Source organism: Ruditapes philippinarum, unplaced genomic scaffold, assembly GCF_026571515.1.
Source record: "Ruditapes philippinarum isolate M1 unplaced genomic scaffold, ASM2657151v2 ctg2455_1_1_1_1, whole genome shotgun sequence".
Classification (NCBI taxonomy): Eukaryota; Metazoa; Mollusca; class Bivalvia; order Venerida; family Veneridae; genus Ruditapes; species Ruditapes philippinarum.
In genome coordinates this window covers 33,585-54,819 of record NW_026852396.1, presented here as the reverse complement: position 1 = coordinate 54,819, position 21,235 = coordinate 33,585, and the positions used below count along the sequence as shown (strand labels likewise).

Genomic DNA, 21,235 nt, shown 5'->3' with positions numbered 1-21,235 from the left:
AAGGTCAAGGTTAATATGACCATAAAACTGAAAACAGTTTCCGGAGCATAACTTAAGTTCCATTTGGCCTACAGTGTTCAAACTTTATAGGATAATTGTCTATATTGGGTAGAAGACCCCTATTGATTTTACAAGGTCAAAGGTCAAGGTCACTATTACTTTGAAATTGAAAACAGTTTCTTGAGCATAACTTAAGTTCTATTTGGCCTACAATATTCAAACTTCATAGGATGATTGTCCATATTGGGTAAAAAAACTATTGATTTTGGGGTCACAAGGTCAAAGGTCAAGGTCACTATTAACTTAAAACGGAAAACAGTTTTCTGAACATAACTTAAGTTTCATTTCATTAATCACATCCCCTGACCCCACATGCCTTTTTCTTTTTCAAAAACTTAAAATAGTCAGTCTGGAAAGGTTCATAAATGTCACAGGGTCTATAATAAAATATCTCTATTGCAAACTCTGATATGTTCTTTAGAAAATTGATAAACTGACTGAAACGGTGACGGTTAGTGCAGATGGTTAAGATCTTGGAGGACATAGTGAGTTAAAATGATAAGACCTTAAGTTGTATTTTTATAATAGCAGCAAGTGACATTTTGCTTGAAATATCCATCTTAAATAACTCGTATTTTTATAAAAGCAGCAAGTGACATTATGCTTGAAATATCCATCTTAAGTATAAAATCACAAACAAACTATTTCAATCTCTATGAACGTAATGCTAACAATTTAGTTATTATAATTGCTATACTTGCACATGTAAATATGAATTCGTTATAATTATAATAACCTGAAGAATTAAATGGTGAGGAATAAAGAATGCCTAATAAAAGTTCAAAACGACAAAATAAAGTTGTTGCTGCCTCGATTCGTGCCTGTTCGTGGACGGTACTAAAAATTTCAAACCACCGTCCACGCCTTCTAGCACTGGTTCAGGTGGAGTTCAACAATTAATAAGGGTAAAATTTTGAAGTCAGTTATATTTGCAAAAGTTTACGCGAACTCAAAGTGTCTTGTTAGGAAGGATAAAACTTATATTTATTTTCCTCTAGATTGCATGTATATCAATTCTTATTTTTGTGAGGTTGGTTTCTCAAGCGTTTTCAGATTATGATTAATAGTCATTGATAGTATTTATTTGTAGTTTGTAAGATGATTCTATACAAAAGTCAATTAGCTTCAGACCAAAAAACTTACGTACGATTTGACTTTTTAATCTTTTTTATCTGCAGACAAGTCCCTTCTACCAATTGTTGGATTCAACGCCCGTCTTTCTTCTACAAAAACGGTAAGCCAAGGAGACAAGGTCGTTTTCGAGATCGTCATGATAAACAAAGGAGAAGGTTACGACAATTCTACCGGGATATTTACTGCACCGTACACTGGACTTTATTTCTTCTCAGTCCATGTTTGTAGTGGGACAGGGAGCTATGTGTCATACGCAATATATCAAGATGGTTCACAGTTAACAAGGAGTTCACAGTATGATAATTATGTTTATAGCTGTAGTTCTGTTAGCACAATCGCCATAGTAAACAAAGATGAACAAGTGTGGGTACAGATAGAAGAAACCTCACTGTTTTTTACTGATGTTATCAGATCGAATACATTTTCTGGATATCTTTTAAACAAATAACTACATGTATATATTAGCAAAACAAGGTATAAAATATACCCAGGAAAGTTCCCATAACCGGATATTTATATTAATTATATGACAAAAACGGATTCGCTTGCAATTTATCACTTAATATAAAGATAATTAAAATACTAAACAAGTCTTGCCTAGAAAAGGCTCGTCATTCGTTATATAGTTATATGTATATATTTGAGGGAAATACATTTAATGTGTTTTCTTAAGAAACCCGTGGATCTAAACATGACTCACACAGAATCTTGTGTCAACGAATCATTTTAAGGCGGTTTAGTAATTTTTTATTAAGCTGCACAAAAAACCGTTGGAAACCAGCATATTGTTCGTGGAACTGGAGATTGTATTTTTTTGTTTGTTCGCTTTGTTTTGTTTGTGCTTTGTAGGCGAGTGTCGTGTGAAAATAGCACTCTGTTTTTCTTTATACTTTTTCTTTTTTCTTTTAAGTTTGTATAAATTTCTAATGCATAATAGGACATACGAGTATATCGATTTATTCAACAGAAGCAAGGAAAGAAAATAACGCCAAGCATTCAACGGTTGAGCGTACGAAAATAACTCAAGTTTAAAGCTATCATTTTGGTGTATATGTTTACAACCTCGGTGAGTCAGTAAATATGGCATCCAGAACGCCACGATTATATTTAATGAAATACCCTGTCAATAACCTCACTGCGGTATACCGTACCCCGGATATTGCTCGATATTATGAGGACTTTCATCCCATTTCGCGACTTTAAACGGGGAACGAAGGCAAGTTCAGCGACGATATTTTCAAAACAAACGGCTATTTCATTTATCTCCACGGGTTTTATATATCTAGACGTATTTTTGTAGCTCTAAAAGACATCAAAGTATTGCAGGTATTTGTAAAATTGATTAAACTACCCTTAAACGATCGGCTGCTCACTAGAAAATACTGACCGCGATATTGTAGAATCATTAGAAATTATTACCTTACCAAGATAAAAAAATTGAATCGAGCATTTTTTAAAATCATAATCCAAGTATGCTTGGTTCAAATTCCAGGCAAAAGTGTGAAAGTACAAAACGATACAGGTCAAAAAAGAAAGATTCAAGAAAGTGTACCGAGTATTGCTTTTAAGTGTACAGAGTATTGCAAAATAGCCCAACTTTAGTGTACTGTGTATTGCAAAAAGAATGAGCAAATTAGAATGGAAAATCGATGTTATATATTGTCTATTTTCTACGTCTGATTATCAATTTCATTTTATTTTGCTGGTAATGCACTGTTTATGATATTTATTCAAATATTTTAGATTCAACAATGCATTTTCAGTGTTATTGCTGTTCTTTTTCTAAGGACGAATACAGAGATTTAATTTCCCATTTGATTGAAAATCAAACAGTATGTATGAAATAATTTTGAAGCGTGTTAATGCAGATGGCATTAAAGCATGTGTTTATAGTCGACAGCAGGGTCGGGAGATGGGACGAACCATCAAAATTGACGATAAAAATCTTTAAATACATGTCTCAAGAAAATGTGATCAGAGAAAGACATCTCCAAAAAGAAGATACAAAAAATATTTAGATGACATTAATTATACGTTTTTACAGGGCAAGTGTGTCATAAGAAACAAAATTAAACACTTAATAAAATTGTAGCTCGAGGGCTAATGCCGTCCAAGTATGCCGGTATCGTCATCAGGAACATAACCTTTTATTGCATTTGCTGCATAATCTTATCAGAATGCATTATTCGGTTTGAGATGTATACGCTCAACAATCATAACTAATTGCTAATGACTAACAAATTTCACGTACAGACTGTCTGCCGTTGCTAGAATGCAGAAAGTTACCTTAATATGGATTTTTGGGATAAATGAAATGGGTTGATATCAGATATTGACACTCTTGGCAAAACCGTCTAATATTGACATTCTTGAGGCAGCATTAATGCACTTTCAGTGCAATTTTGTTACTATTTATAGTAATATATGTAATAATTACTGATACATTATGAACAGGTTAATCCTTCGATAGCAACGAAAACTTTATGAACACAGAATTTTGCTGACTGTTTGATTGAGTTCTTTCATGAGCAGGAGTGAAAGTCGCGAAATGGGATGAAAGTCCTCATAATATCGAGCAATATCCGGGGTACGGTATGCCGCAGTGAACCTAATACGTTTCAAAACTAGAAATTCAAAAAAACTTCATCAGTCACAGTAGATTGTGTACAGTAAGGGATATAGGTTTATTTCTCGTTGATTAAACTTTCGCTGCTTTATATATAATTAATATACATATAACATAAAGAAAGTTTTCTACTTTCGCGTCATTTTATATTTTGCAGATGAAACGTGTGATAACTAAAGATATACTTTGCTCTTATTTTATATCAGAAAATATTGACAATTGCTACACAGTCTCCTTGTAAATAGAATATGTACTTGTTTTGATTTCCAACAAAGTAGATATCTTATTTGTAAAACTCTGCACACTTTGAATGGTCTTCATAATTATATGAATATATAATAGTGTCATTTTTTAAGAAAAGACCTGTAATAGGGAACAGCTCTCCATACATAGTTTATTCTTTCTTTTATTCAAATAAGACACATTTATTCCAAATAAGATATATTTAGTAAGAATTTCATAGATTTCAATTAATTTCTGTGATTAAAATATTTTACTTAAGGATGAGCATAGTATATCTTTAACAAGTGTTATCATTTTAAAAAAATATTGATTTCATGATATTATATAAACATATTACATGTATATGATTGATCATTTACTAACAATTGTGTGAAGGAATGTTTCATGCCTTTTATTGTTAATAAACTTTTAAAAGTTTTTAATTTTTAAAAACTGGGGGAAACATTTCAACATTTTTACTATATAATAACAGGGTTTTTTTGTAAAAAACAGGTTTTGTTTTTTTTTTTTCATTTATTTATTTGGGACACTCTGGTTTAATGGGGGGACTTCCCAAAACCCCTTTTCCCGTTGGGGAAAAAAGATCTTATTAAACCTCCTTCCTTAGAAATTAAAGGGCCCACAGACATCCAAGGAGAACAACTCACCTTCATGGTAATTTATAATTAGATACATTTCTCACACTAGGTTGTTAACCTGCAGCAGTTAGAGCCAAGTGAAGGTATCGATCATAACCACTCAGCCAAATAAAATTTACATTTGCAATTGGCATTGAAAATGTAGAAAATAAAAAAAAATGTCACTTATGAGGCCGCACATTAACCGGGCAAACCATTTGCGTAATTAAACTTGACTATAATACCATTATTCGGTAAGCATGGCAAAATAGTATATTAAATACATGTATTTAACCCTTTACCTCATATATACGCGAAACAACGCGCCTTCGACCCCCTCCCTCTTTTAGGCCTAAAATAGTGAAAAATGTCCTGTTTGGGCCCCAAACACATGTTTTCGTTTGTTTGGGAAATGTTGATAAAAAAGTGAGCACTTTTTCGGCGCCGACGCCCCTCCAAAAGGTGCATCAGGGGATTGCCAGAAGGGGACATGCCCCCTTCTGCTTCGGGGTGTTAAAGGGAGACGGTAGTCCCCGTCATCGTGCAGAAAATTTTGGACTTGTGAGAGGCTGAAATGACACCAGGTCGATCATAAGGTAACGTGTAACCGACGCTGAAAAGCCTTTGACTCTTTCTGAATCCATTTAGAAGTTACAGCACTTTGAAATCAATTTTGATGGAAAAAAATCAACGCAAAATAGTGATGTTTGGTAATTGTGGATGTCCCCTCGTTGCCATGGTAACAGGAAATTTCAGACTGAGCATGTTGTTACAAATACAGTTGCCCAGTTAACATTTGTGCCAAGTTTGATTAGTATTGATTGAAGAAGTTTTCATAGTTTTATATCAATTTGAACTTGTAACGGGAGACTTTTCAATGAAAACAGCCATTTTTCACAAAGTGCTCATGCAGTATTGGGTAAATGAACAAAATAAAACATTCTACAAAACAACATTTTTTTCAAAATTATATATGTTAGGCCATGTTTTAACATGGAAAAACGCGATTTTGGGTAATTTCAGGTATTTTCATCATTATGTTAAGGATGTGCCCCATTTTGTTGGTGGGGATTTGAAGGGGGCGGTAGTCCCCCTCATCGCCAAGACAATTTTGGACTTGTGAGAGGCTAAAAATGACCCCAGGTCGATCATAAGGTAACGTGTAACCAACGCTGAAAAGCCTTTGTCTCTTTCTGAATCCAATTAGAAGTTGCAGCTTTTTGAAATCAATTTTGATGGAAAAAATCAACGCAAAATAGTGATTTTTGGTAATTGTGAGATGTCCCCTCGTTGCCATGGTAACAGGAAATTTAAGACTGAGCACGTTGTTACAAAGGCAATTGTCCAGTTAACATTTGTGCCAAGTTTGGTTAGTATTGAAGAAGTTTTTATAGTTTTATAGCAATTTGAACTTGTAACGGGAGACTTTTCGATGAAAACAGCCATTTTTCAAGTGCTCATGCAGTAATTGGTTAATGAAAAAAATTCTACAAAACAACATTTTTTTTTTCAAAATTATATGTCAGGCCATGTTTAAACATGGAAAAAATGCGATTTTTGGTAATTTCAGGTTTTTTTCATCATTTTTTTGTTAAACCTTTACCTCATATATACGCGAAACAACACACTTTCGACCCCCCCCCCCCCCCCCATACACACACACACACTTCCCGTCTTTTAGGCCTCAAATAGTGAAAAATGTCCTGTTTTGGCCCCAAACACATGTTTTCGTTTGAGAAATGTTGATAAAAAAGTGAGCACTTTTTCGGCGCCGACCCCCCCCCCCCCCTCCTCAAAAAGGTGCATCAGGGGATTGCCAGAAGGGGACATGCCCCCTTCTGTTTGAGGGTGTTGAAGGGAGACTGTAGTCCCCCTCATCGCCAAGAAAATTTTGGACTTGTGAGAGGCTAAAATAACACCAGGTCGATCATAAGGTAACGTGTAACCAACGCTGAAAAGCCTTTGACTCTTTCTGAATCCATTTAGAAGTTGCAGCACTTTGAAATCAATTTTGATTGAATAAATCAACGCAAAATTGTGATTTTTGGCAATTATGAGATTACTTCTCGTTGCGATGGTAACAGCAAATTTAAGACTGTGCATGTTGTTACAAATACAATAGTCCAGTCAACATTTGTGCCAAGTTTGATTAGTATTGAAGAAGTTTCTATAGTTTTATAGCAATTTGAAGTTGTAACGGGAGACTTTTCAATGAGAACAGCCCAATCAGTCAGCCCGTTGTACACTTTATTTCAAATTCTACAGGCTACTGACTCTGTGAAGTCTACCTATAAAGGAAAGGATGTTACATTTACATTTTACAGAGTGTTTGTTTACATTTTGTGTAGGGAAATTACGTTGTACATTTAGCAAAATTGAAACTTCAACACTTTACAGGTCGCGCTTTAAATGAGGAAAACGGTGAATGATTGAATGTTGTTCACAGGAAGTTGTTCTGATGTGGCATATATATATTTCGAATGATGATTTTATTGTCACTTTAAAATTATATTAATATAGCAAATTACTATTTCCTATCCGTCGATGACCAGTATTGTATGACTATACCACGTGATTTTTTTTGTGATCTGCGTGGGCAGGAAAACAAATACTAAAGACGGTCCACATTTTATGTTCTTTCACAAATTGTGAAATATTTCAATATATATCTTTATGGAATAAAATTTAGAGCCTGCTCATTCTAGCGAGGAATCCATACATAAAATATTTCCTTGGAAAAAAATGTTAAACACTTTATTGTTAACGTTATAAATTAAGAAAGCTTTGGACCATCTGTTGTATTGTTATTGGTTTTTTCTACGAAAATCATAAAAAAGTATCGTGATATAGTCCCCGTGGTTAAGGATAAACTGTGTTGACCATTTTCAGGTGCAGTTGCTTCGAGATAATGCTAATAGGTCTCGTATGATACTTGTTTACTCCGACACAAGATGAGTAAAACGCCCGCCTGAAAAATAAAAGATAAACGTATTATATATATATATACGTATACATGATAACAGATGATAATGTCATACTTAGTAATATTCATGACAAATGATATCATACTTAGTAATTTCTATAACAGGTGATAATGTTATACTTAGTAATATTCATAACAATTGACAATACCATACTTAATAATTTTAATATCAGATGATAACATCATGCTTAGTAATATTCAGAACAAATAATAATGTCATAGTTAGTAATAATTATAACAGATGATAATGTCAAACTTAGTAATATTTAGTACAAATTGTAATGTCATACTTAGTAATATTCAGAACAAATTGTAATGTCATACTTAGTAATATTCAGAACAAATTGTAAGGTCATACTTTGAAATAATTATATCAGATGATGATTTCATACTTAGAGATATTCATGACAGATGATTATGTCATACTTAGTAATATTCAGAATAGATGATTATATCATACTTAGTAATATTCAGAACAAATTGTAATGTCATACTAAGTAATATTCAGAACAAATGTTATGTCATACTTTGTAATAATTATATCAGATGATAATTTCATACTTAGAGATATTCATAACAGATGATAATGTCATAATTAGCAATATTCAGAACAGAGGCTTATGTCATACTTAGTAATATTCAGAATAAATGAATATGTCATACTTAGTAATAAGTAAATCAAGATAACAAAATTAAAAGCATATTAAGATGGTGCGTATACAGCCCTAACAAATAAGGGGGGAAAACGATTTTTTATAATAGTTGATAATGGCATACAGGTATTTCAAAGAAATGAGGGAGTTAATGATATAAAAATAAATCAAGACAAAACATTCTACTAGTTTTGACTTTAATTCGTCTTCATCAGAAATGAAAATCAACGGCATGCAAAAGATACGTCATGTCCGTCCACGCGTAAAAGTTGATGCTATAGGTTTAAGAATAAAATTATTTTTTCCAATATAGAAAAGATGTAATAAAAACCTAATACATTTACACTGACGTTTATTAGGATAGGAAAATGGAAAAGGAAATGGGGGGGGAACCAATTTCCATTACAGATGAATCTAACTGATGAAAGAGTACACATATCATTACTGCTGAAAAAAGCATACGAACATTCATGAGTTATGAAAGTATGTATATGCAATAGGCAAATGAAAGTAGCAAATAAAAGAAAGTGGCAAATGAAAGTAAAGTGGGTAAAAAGTGGTAAACGAAATAAAGTGTAAAAAGAAATTGACAAATGTAAGGAAGTGGTAAAAGAAAGTGGCAAATGAAAAATGTTGCATAAGAAAGTGGCAAATGAAAGTGACAAAAAGAAAGTGGCAAAAGAAAGAAAGTGGCATTTGTAAAGGTGGCTAATGTATATTCATCAAAGGTAAAGATGGTATTTTATCTTTTTCTATCTAAAATCCATATATACCTTTAAACAACAAACTCTGATTATTATGTACACCCCAAACAAAGAACTCTGATAATTATTTACACCCAAAACAAACACACATCATTTATCAGCCACTTATACGAAGTATCGTTTCACGTAAACGTCTTTTATACGAAACAATACTAGACACCTGGCGAGCCCACGCTCTGAACAGCTAATGATATCAAACAAAACAATAAAATCACCCCAAAATGAAGAACACAAAAATGAATATTTTTACAACTCTAAGATACACTATAAACCACAAACATCCAACCAGCAAAGTTTACTTCACAAAATCTAACCAGCATCAGAAAAGCAAATTAAAGCACCAAATATTTACAGATATTTTCAAAAACAAATCATCAACTAATATCATCTTCACAAGACAAAATCACTCCAAACATTCAACCAATTTCAACCAAATATTTCTCACCAAACATATTTAACTCAACAACCAAAACAACTGATTACAACTTATTGAACATCATAAACTAAGGGTACCTTATAAGTCCGGATTTTTGGTATGTCTTTTCGGTATTTTCATGTGCAAAGTATAATTTTAAATGAAGTTTCGTTCTTTTGAACAAATATATTACTCATTCATACTTGTATAAAATAAACTCAATAAGATTTTATGTAAAATGAACTGTTTACTAGAAAATGGGATGAGATCTTAACGCAGTATAAAACGTTTTCTTGGAGCATGTATGGTTCAAAGCAACTGAATTATCTGAGGAATTTAACTTGAAAGTTAAAGACCTAACCTGTACAATTTAGTTTAGTATTAACCTTTACATTTAGTTTCATTATGGCAAGATCTATCTTTATCTTTGAACAATCGTTAAAATTGTATTTAAGAATGGCCAAAACTATCCTTTACATTTTATTTTGGAATGACCAGTGAGTTTTTCAGATTTCATTTTGTAATTTTAAGATGACCTTATAAGATTCTTATATTCAGTTCTTCCCTGTAAATTTTACAAATCGCAACTTTCATGCTTTTAAAAGTAATAAGCTATTGGGTTTGAAAGGAAATGCATAACCCCAACCGTCGGGGAACATGTGTTAAACCAGGAATCTGCCTCCTTAATACAGATATGTATTAAATATATTAAAGTGTCACGTGGTAAAATTCATAGGTAGTGGTTGGATGTATATAACTTAGAAATAGAATAAATAAACTTCCAAAACAGTCCTTGACTATCTAAGGATTGAAGTCCTCTGAGTATGTGTGAAGTTGGCAGCCTAGCGGCCTAGCGGTCTTACGACGTAAAGTTGGCCGCCTTACGGTCCAGCGGTCTGGCAGCGTGAAGTCGACGGCCTAGCGGTGTGAAGTTGGTGGCATAGCGGCATAGCGGTCAACGGCATGAAGTTGGCGTCCTAAAATTTGAATGTTGTAAAACATCTATATAATCAAGAAATGGGCATTTAATGAAATTCTTAAAACAATTATTGTTATTTAAAGAAAAATCACTTTGAGAAAACTTTTTTATTTTATCATTTTTGTGAAGTTTGCGGCCTGGCGCGGCCCAGCGGCTTGCCTGCCGAAATTTTTAATGTTGTAGAAATGTTATAAAAACATATATATAAATTAAAAAAAGATATTTTGAGTATGCAGCAATGTGTAAAACAGTTTCCACGGATACAAAAATGATGATTTAACCTGATAGAAATTACCATTGTTATTTTGAAAGTTTTATTTATCTATTACAAACACTGTATACATAGATGATAAAGATAAATTACATTTTACGTTTCTTAAAATAATATAATATTTTTTTTCTACACTTTGTTTGATGATATCAAGACTGTCTATTCTACTCTTCTGGAATGATATTGAAGATAAGAATTTAATTTTCGTAAAATTCGACATTACTTTGAAAGTATACCATTTTGGAAATGAAAAGAATAACGATTTACAATCTTTTTTTACACGCGGCTCACTAAACATGGAATTAAACAATTATACAGATAATATTTTATGAAAATAAACGTTAGATAATTCATGGGGTCTTACCCGGCTTAAGGACCAAAATCAGTGGAATGAGCCCCATAAGATGAAACAAGTTTATCACTCACAAATGAAAGCCAAAAGTGATAAAATTAAAAAGGCGACGAGCAATCTCAGAGCGATCGATCAGCGTAAAAGATCTAGACGATTAAAGTGTGATTGTAATAACCAGTATGACTTTGTTACCAAATGGAGACTCATTAGTTGTTGATCAGGCAAATGAAAATTCAAACTGTTTACCAAACACTTGAAATTTCAAGCAAAAGCTCAAATGCGCTTCAACCCTCAAGTATTTGATGTTCCCAGCATCAAATCGAATTTGACAAATTATAACTTGAAGAAATGATTTAGAAATACTTGAAATACTTCAAACTATGTAGGTAAATACTTATTTCGAGTAACAGGTTTGGTGGTCTGGCCATTGCTATAAATATCAGGACATCAGAAGCAAATGCATCTCATGAATTCTCGAGATGACATTCAAAATAGTGTTCATGGAGAAAGTTTATTTTTGAACCCAGATCAAATTGCAATTACAGGTCATATGAATCTTATTATATATTACCGTGGAAAGCTTACAGTGTACATATCGTTTCAAGCCGGACAGGTATGTTATATTCGCATACAAGGAAATAAAAGGACCGATGGATTGTTTTATTGATAGACTCGGCTAAATCTTTGTTACTGGACACGAGAGGTTACATCAACTGAACAACGACGCGAGAAAGTCCAGTGCGTTATATCGAAAGCAGATATTGGATTTGCTCCCGCACCACTTAGTTATAGAGATGATAATGAATTATTCCTAGTGGCGGGACAAAATCAGAGTATACGAACTAAAAGAATTCTAAAATTGTTTTGGCATTAAACATAAAGATATTTTGCAAAAATATTATACAGCGCAAGTCAAAAACACAACAAAAATAAGCTTTGGTTTTAAGCTCGATTGCTTTTTAAGGACTTCTATGATTCCTGTTGTTTTCAAATACTGAACTAATTTTTTTACTGTTCGTATATTAATTTCGAAATTATAATGAAAAACAAAGTACTAGCCGTTGTTAGATAAAAGAAGTTTACCTTCTTTCATCTTTATATTTTTAACTGTGTCGTCGGGTACCCTAAATTCGTCCATGTCCTAATGACAATACCGTTCCTGTGTATGTCAGAAAGTCTCAACAAATTGTTGTTAAGGGAAAAAACAGTTGGATATTTTTAACATCATAGTAAATTTAATGCATCTACCAAATGTCTTCAACATAGCACGCCTGGATCATTAGAAAAAGAAATAGAAAAGTAGCACTGTAAAATGCCTAGGGTGACGAATCATGGCCACCCGAGGATAAATCATGTTTTTCTGCAATGCAAAATTTCAATATCAAGTATCATTTTTAAAAATATGAATACAGGATTTGAAAGCAGGAACTTAATACACTGTGACATATATTTATTATGTTTTCTTTAAATTCTATTTCAAATTTTCCTCAATTTCTATCATTCATTGTAAAAATGAATAGCAGTGTCATATTATATAACATTTATAACTTCCTGATCGCAACAACGTTTGTACTGTAACCCCTCTAATTCAAAAACCCTACCTGTGCTCTATTGGTTAAAGATCGATATTTTGAACCTCTCTTATTCAGAAACAATTCTTGTTTTCATAAATTAAAGTACTATATCTTTAACTTCTTAATTCTTGAACCATATATGTACTAAATTCATTGTAGAACCATATCTTTAGCACCTCTAGTTCAAGAACCGTTCTTGTACCTCATTAATTCAAGTATTATATCTTTAACTCCTCTGATTCTAGAACCCTACATGTACCCTATTAATCAAAAAACCAAATCTTTAATTTCTCTAATGCTTGGACCATTCCAGTACCCCGTTAATTAAAGAACCATTATTTTATCTTTCACTTCTTTAATTCATGAACCATATCCGCACCCAATTAATTAAAGATCCTTATCTTTAACACCTCTAATTCTCGAATCACATCTGTACCCAATTAATAAAAGAAGCATAATTATATCTATTACCCTAGTTTAAGTACCATTGCTGCACCATTCCATTAATTAATAAACCTTATCTCTAACCATTCTCTAACCCCCCCCCCCTCCAACATAATTTCAGTCACGGGCAGGCACTTTAATTTTACCGCCAAACTTCCCTGAAGCTAGCTGTAAAGCTTCTTTACATCTTATCTCTCTATCTCATACGAGATGGTTGCATACAGAGCAGTAATATTATCTCCTGATAAAACTTAATATAGTATAATGTGGGCTCTCTTTAGAAGGTGTATGGTAATGATAGTGTAGAGATACAAGGAAAAACTGATTACCTGTACCGTAGACACAATATATCTTTATTTAATTAAAAAGTTTCAGACTGGTAAACAGAGACAAATTATAACTCCAACGTATTAATAGTTTATAAAGGACGTTGTTGTTGTTGATTATATGCGGACATTTTAATATCAAATTTTATTGAAAAAATGAAATTTCTTCTCTCTACACTCGTTATCATTGGTAACTTGAATGTGTTGCTTGCAAACAATGATAATTGTAGAGAAAACGATTTGAATGCTATAATGGTACGTCTGCGTCAACTTCGAACAGAATTTAACAACTTGAGAATCCAGCACGATGATCGCATTGATCAGATAAATGACACTCAAGCAGTTCTCAAGGAAGCGAATGATACCCAAGAAAATGAACTTGAAAAGCTTAGAAAAGAAATCAACAAAACATCTTCAGAAATCAACACAGTAAACAGAACACAAGAAACGGAACTGAACGAACTTAGAAAAGAAATATCGACAATTAAAGGTATTCTATTAAAATATTTATTCTATTAGTAAGATGACAGTGCTTATTAAGGTGACTCAACTGGGGTATTCTTTGACATGACTGGGTCAGAACCTTTTTTCAAGACGTTTTTACCATTTGATTTAGGTCAATACAAATACTATGTAAAAAATTTCAGAACATTTAAAAAAACTCACTACCCTTTGCCATAGTTATCACTTTTATTGCGCAAAATTTATTTACTAACTAAAAAGAAAAAAATAAGACTCAAATCGGTCTAAACATTGCTCTTATATAAATCATCTGTATTAGACTTAGTATATTTCTACATATATTTCCATTATAAGTGCCTAAGTTGATCTAGGTAAAATTTTCAAATTTTATGTTTTTAGGGTTTTGGACCTCAAAGGAGCTACTTTAAAATGTTCAATGCTTTACATTTTAATAATAAAAAATTCATACTTGAAATTAAAGATTGTGTTGTTTGGAAATCATTTATTATTCAGATTGAAGAGAAATTACTGCAAAATCATTATAATCAATAAATTTCATGATTTTTCTTGGAAAATCATAAAATATGATCGAATGAAATTATGTTTCGTCTGCTGTAAGATTACTTTGCACAACATTGTGTGCATTTCACTTTGATTTGCAAAAACAGATATTCCATAGATTAAAAAAAACAACACGAAAATTTCTTTTTACAAATAGACAAAACCATGGCATTTTATGCCCAAGAAACCAAAATCATTTTATGTGACTTCACAGTAACATCAAGGGTTACTACAACAGTTCCAGTGTAGAAACTCGAAAACATATGTTTATGTCCTCTTCCAGGTCTGCTTGAAAATCAAATTATTCCCATCATTTGTAATTATTTATTTGCCAATTATACAAATTATTTTACAATTCCATTTGAAATCATCCTCCTAAATCAAAAGATGTCCATAGTCAATTTAATGATTTTGAAATTTATGGGGGACTATTCCCCAAACATTCAACATAGTGAGGAATTCTTAAAATACTAGTAGTGAGATAATTTTAATCTGCACTATATTATTTACCAAAATTTACAAACACAATCATTTGAAGTAAAAAAAATGTGTTTTTATTAATAAGGTAACTTGCTATTTCCCAATAGGGAAATTTTTACCAAAGTTATATGCCTTTGAAAATTGAAAATATGTGAGGTGGTACAAAAACCTAAACATAAATGGTTACGCCGACGCTCAGGGGTGACTAGGGTAGACTACTTATCCTTATCGTTTAGTCGAGTTAACAATTGTCTGCTATTATTGTGATTGACCAATAGTAAATATTGGATAATGTTAAGGATAAATTAAAAATTGCTTGAAATATAGAAAGACTGTCTTTTTGTAAATTGAACTTACTGGTAAATTCCGATATATAATACAGAAATTTCAAACTAGAGTATTTTATCTTTCATTTGAAGTAATTTCATAAATTGAAAGGAACTAAGGTAAAAATTAAGTTAATATATTGATTTTCATACACTGTATATACTTGGATAGGCATAATGCAACTTTAAAGACGAGTGATACCAACTCAGATTTTTCAACTACGCACGTTTAATCTGTATACCATTGCATTCAAAAAATAGGTATCGACATTTTTTGGCCCCCACTATAGGGGGCAGGGCATTTAGATTTACCATTGTCGTCGGTCAATCCGTAGGTTCTTATTTTGTGTCGCATGTAGCTCAAAAAGTATTTGACCTAAAGTGATGATTCGTTACAGGAATGTTGCTCAGCATGTGAAGTTGTGCACCTAGTGTTTCACTTGTAGATTTCTTTCTGTTTTATTTGAGTAATTGCCCTTGGGTTAGTAAACTTATTCAATTTTCAGCTTGTGTCGCACGTAGCTCAAAAGGTATTTGACCTTGGAACATGAAACTTTACAGAAATGTTAATAAGCATGTGTAGTTGTGCCCTTGTGTATTTTCGTGTGGATTTATTTTGTATCTATAAATTATTGCCCTTTACTTAGTAAAAATATGCAATTTTCAACTTGTGTCGCACGTAGCTCAAGAAGTATTTGACCCAGCGTCATGAAACTTTTGATCAATATTTCCTGCATATATTAATGTTTCATAATGTTTTAAGTCAATATTATTGAACAGAACAGAACAGAACAGATTTTATTACACATAAACTGTACAGTTTCTAGTGTTTAACAATGAATAATACATATAATATAATATTGAACGATACATATAGGATGAAAAATGAATGAAATTATTATATATAACACAATAATGGATGAACTAATATTTTCTTAAGAAACAACATGCATACATTATATAATGAAATCAAAAAAAGCAACATGTAATTGCATGTTAAAGAACAAGGAAAAAACACATGTACTTGCATTATGTGATAATGTTTGAATTCAACAGATACTTAAAATGAAAAATAGGAACTATAACATAATACCTAAACAGTTCAAAAGGTGAATCATTAAAATGTGCATATAATATTATTGTAAATGATTTACCATACTTCAAGAAGTTACATTGGCACATTTGAAAGAATTTGATTTCTAATTTTAAAAGCCTCAAAAATATATTTGCTAAACGTAAGTAGTTCTGAATAATTTTGACTATTTAAAAGGTTTACAAATTTAAACATACTTGGTTTTTGTCTGTAAAATTTCTTTATATATTTCTGACGAATTACATTGTATTGTGGACAAACAAAAACAAAATGGTATTCATCTTCGATTACGTTTAAGTTACAGATTTGACAATAACGTTGATCTCTATCTATTTGATTATTTGCGAACCTTCCAGTTTGGATACGGAGACTATGGGCTGAAATACGTATTTTTGTAAAAGCTGTCCTAAGGTTTCTTGAAGTAATTTTATCTAAATATGGTTCAAAAGCAAACGAATCTTTAATATTTTTATAAACTAATAGAGAACTACTTCTCTCCATAACTCCTTTACAATCCTGCACAAATTCATCAATCAGTCTCTGCTTAAATGTTGAAATGAAATTAGCAATATTGATGTTACGAAAATTGTACCATATCTCTAAAAATCCATATCTGGCTAACATACATTTAACATTATAAAACCAATTTGGCTTATTCATTTCAGCATCAGCAATGGAACTGTCAACGATAGTTTTTATTATCAAATTTTCGCTGTTACATATTTTATAGCAATATTTAACAATACGTATATATCTATTAATATATAGAGGGTACCTTCCTAATTCCCCATAAATAGCTACATTGCAAGAAGAGCGGCGCACACCAAGTAATGTTTTACAAAATTTCAAATGTAATGTTTCTAGTTGCTTTGATTTAGTGAAGCCCCATATTTCACAACCGTAAGTAATAATAGATGAAACAAAAGCATCAAATATTTGTAAGGCTAATTTTGGTTTAGTATTGTATCTTTTTAAATTTTAAACAAGAGCATTCATTGCCTTTAATCCCTTTCCATACAAGGTTTGTGTATTTAAGGTAAAATTCCCAGTGTAATTTAATGTAATACCTAAATAGTTGAAATCGTTTACAACTTCTACTTCTTCATTTGCATAAAACCAAAGTTCGCCATTTTTCAATCGGCCTCTTTTTCTGAACACAACTATCTTTGTTTTTGGAACATTAACCTCAAGACCCCATTTATTACAATATTCATAGAGTTTGTTTAAAGAGTTTTGTAAGTCTTGTGGAGTAAGACCTAAGATGACCATGTCATCTGCAAACAGCAATAATATTAAACAAATATCATTGAATATTTAATTATTGTCTATATATGTGACTTTATTTTTGATAATACATTGTTAGACATGGTCACAGTACAACTTCTTAATTTGACCTTTTTTGTATGAAGAGGAGACATTTTCCCCTATTGGATTGTAAAAATATTTATGGATTGTCAAAAAACTATATGGAGTTCTTCTTGTTGACATTAAACAGTCCCAACTGGCCATAAATTTAGGAACTTGCAGACCATGAGACAGGGTGGTCTGTACCAAGACAGCGGCGGACCGGAGGTTGGACAGGGTGAACCGGGAAGGCAGTGATGTTCAGATCCCCCACTAAGTAAGAATGTGAACTCAAGGTCCTGATCTTCAATTACTTTATTTGTCTATTTGGAGCAAAGATACTGAAAACATTACTGGCACAGTGTATGGTATCACAAAAAGCAAAGACTGTAATAAAATTCAGTGCAAAAAGATACTATAAACTGAATTCATAAATTATATAAAAGAAACTAATTAATTTCTTTATAGTACTGTAAACATAAAAATTAAGATATTGGGCATTTGATTTTGGTGTATAGCATATTATGTACTTATTCCTTTCTGATGCACTCGTTGGATAAATCGACATGCTTTAAAGGTGAATCAATAATCTTTGGATTCCCACACTCCTCCCAACCTAGCTTCATTGAGGTCCACAAGGTTGGCCATACCATTTATCCTTCCTGATATCGTTTGATTACAGCTTGGAATGAAAAATAAAAGTTTATTTTAAACGTAAAAAGCTTTTATTTAATTTCTATTGATTTTGAGGTCAGTAGATTAAAATCAACATGGTCTTGGTGACACAAATAGTGTCAAGCAATATATACCTCAGTATTTGCAGTGCTTTGATTTAGAATATAATCAGAAAAAATATAAACACACATTTATGTTGTCTTAATATGAAAATGAAGTTCATGTGAAAATTCCATTTAAATATAATATTTCTAATACATCCCCGCGTTTTGGGAAAACATAGCATTCACCCAAAAGTTATACCAATAGATGTTGAATTCATTTCGGTATATTTCCTGTTATTTGTAGTGTATGTATAAGACCCAAAGTATGATTATCACGGCTCTACTTTAAAAAGGATTTTGCCATTCATGAAATGTGCATAAAACTTTGCAACAGAATGTTTTTGGTCTTCAGAAATTAAGCCCATTCAAGGTAAATTTTCTGATTGTTTTCATTTTTATTTTTAATTTAAATAGTCTTTAAAACATAGAACTGGAAGTGTACTTGCAAATGGCTCATCATATAACAATGTTGGCTTTGTTGTTATATGAATTTTGGCCTACTTTCACTTTGGACAGACTTTGTGAAAACAAACATGGCTGACAAAGCGGAATCACCTTAAAACAATTCTTTATCATAAAATAATATTTTTCCAGATGAGCAAGTATAATTGATCTAAGACAGAATAAAACAAAATTTTTAATAGACGCTTGTTTTTTTTCTCAATTCCCTGCTGCATTCAATTACATGTATTTTTTAAAGATGGTCATGTGTGTTGGATAACAAAAGTATATGTAAAAAAGAAATACAATTACTTGACACAATTCATTTTGGAAAACAATATTATTAATTCTAGTATGTTTGGTTAAATATAAAAAAAACCATGCTTGCGATTATCACGGCTTTACTGTCGCTGGCGGTTTATACATTTTCCGCGAGATATTGTTTAACATCAAAGCATTTTAAAAAGTTTGCATAAACTTTCAGCTGAAGACACATGTTGACAAAAAATGATCAAACACGTGCACTATTCTAATTTCTAATACAAATTATACATTTCGATAATATACGTATAAGAAGCTCTATCTGATTACAGTTTTATTGATAACCATTATTTAATGTTATAACTACGATTTGTTAAGATAATGCTATTCTAATTAAGGAAAAAATGGCACATCAATTATTGTCTATCCACATCTCTGACAAAACATAACGACACACGCATAGCTATTATCAATATTTAAAATCTAAACTGTCTTGGACACTAAGTGAAAACACAATTAATATAACATATTAAAAAGAAGGCTTAAACTTTTTTATAAAATTATTTATCAGAACATAAATATAATTATTCATAACGAAGGTTGTCATATTTATAGAATTCAAATCGCTGCAATACATGATTTTTAAAACACTCCCGTGTGTTTGAAAATTAATGAATTCCCACAAAAGTTATACCATTAGATGCGGGCGGAATTCATTTTGAAATAAAATGGTATATAATTTTGGAGTAAATTTAAGACCATACGTGTGATTCTAACGGTACTATCCCTAACCGCGTGATAATTACGCGACACCGGTTCAGGCGGAGTTCAACAATTAATAAGGGTTAAATTTTGAAGTTAGAAATATTTGCAAAAATTTACGCGATATCAAAGTGTCTTTTTAGGTTGGCCAAAACTTATATTTATTTTACTATCGATTGTATGTATATCAATTCTTATTTTTGTGAGGTTGGTTTCTTAAACGTTTCCAGATTATAATTTTAATCATTGATAGCATTTGTTCATAGTTTTGTAATATAATTGTATACAAAAGTCAATTTGCTGCAAACGCATAACTTACGTACGGTATTGAAAATTTTTATATCTTGTTTCTCTGCAGAAATTGTCGGATTCAGCGCCCATCTTTCTTCTACAGTAAATACAACCGCAAGGGTCGTCTTCAATACCGTCATAACAAACCAAGGTAAAGGTTACGACAGTTCTACTGGTATATTTACTGCACCGTACACTGGACTTTATTTCTTCTCAGCCCATGTTTGTAATCAGGGAAATAATGATGTGTATTACGGAATATATCAAAATGGTACATGGTTAACAAAAAGTATACAGTCGTCTGATGTTACTAGAGAACATAGTTGTAGTTCTGTGAGCACAATCGCCATGGTAAACAAAACGGGAGAAGTATGGGTACAGCCATTGTCATTATCTCACTCAGTGTTTTATAATGATAAAGGATGGAATGCCTTTTCTGGATCCCTCTTAAACAAATAATCAATGTATATATCAGCAAACCTAGGTATGAAATATACCCAGGAAAGTTCCCATAACCGGATATTAATATTAATTATATGACAAAAACGGCTTCGCTTGCAATTTATCACTTAATATAAAGATAATTAAAATATCAAACAAGTTTTGCCTATATAAGGCTCATCAATCTGTATATAGTTATATGTATATGTTCGAGGGAAGTAGACTTAGTGTGTCTTTTCATCTAAACTTGGCTCACGCAGAATCTTGTGTCTATAAATCATTTTAAGACGGTTTTGTGATTTTTTTATTAAGCAATAATAGTTACACAAAAACGGTGGGAAACCAGCATAATTTTGGCGGAAATGGATTTTTTTTGTTTGCTTTGTTTAGTTTTTGGGCTATGTATGTGAGTGTCGTGAAAAATAGCACTGTGTTGTTTGTGTTTTTATATATTTTTTTTTTTTGTATTTTTTTATTTGAATTTTGTATTACTGTAATCTTTAATGAATAATAGCACATATATCGAACACCGTAGGATACATAAAGAATATTT

The 21,235-nt window shown here is 31.8% G+C and overlaps 1 protein-coding gene across 2 annotated transcripts in view; it reads left to right on the top strand.

Annotated features, from left to right (window-relative positions):
• LOC132759080 (heavy metal-binding protein HIP-like) overlaps positions 1–21,235 on the top strand; it is a 46,937-nt gene extending 25,702 nt beyond the window's left edge. Inside the window, exon 3 of one of the 2 annotated variants that reach the window (XM_060750814.1) lies at positions 20,309–21,235. In XM_060750814.1, coding sequence (XP_060606797.1) covers positions 20,309–20,700 — 392 coding nt within the window. In that variant the 3' untranslated portion in view covers positions 20,701–21,235. Of the gene's footprint in view, positions 1–1,238; positions 4,398–20,308 lie in introns of those variants that run through there. The other variant, XM_060750808.1, reaches the window with a different exon arrangement.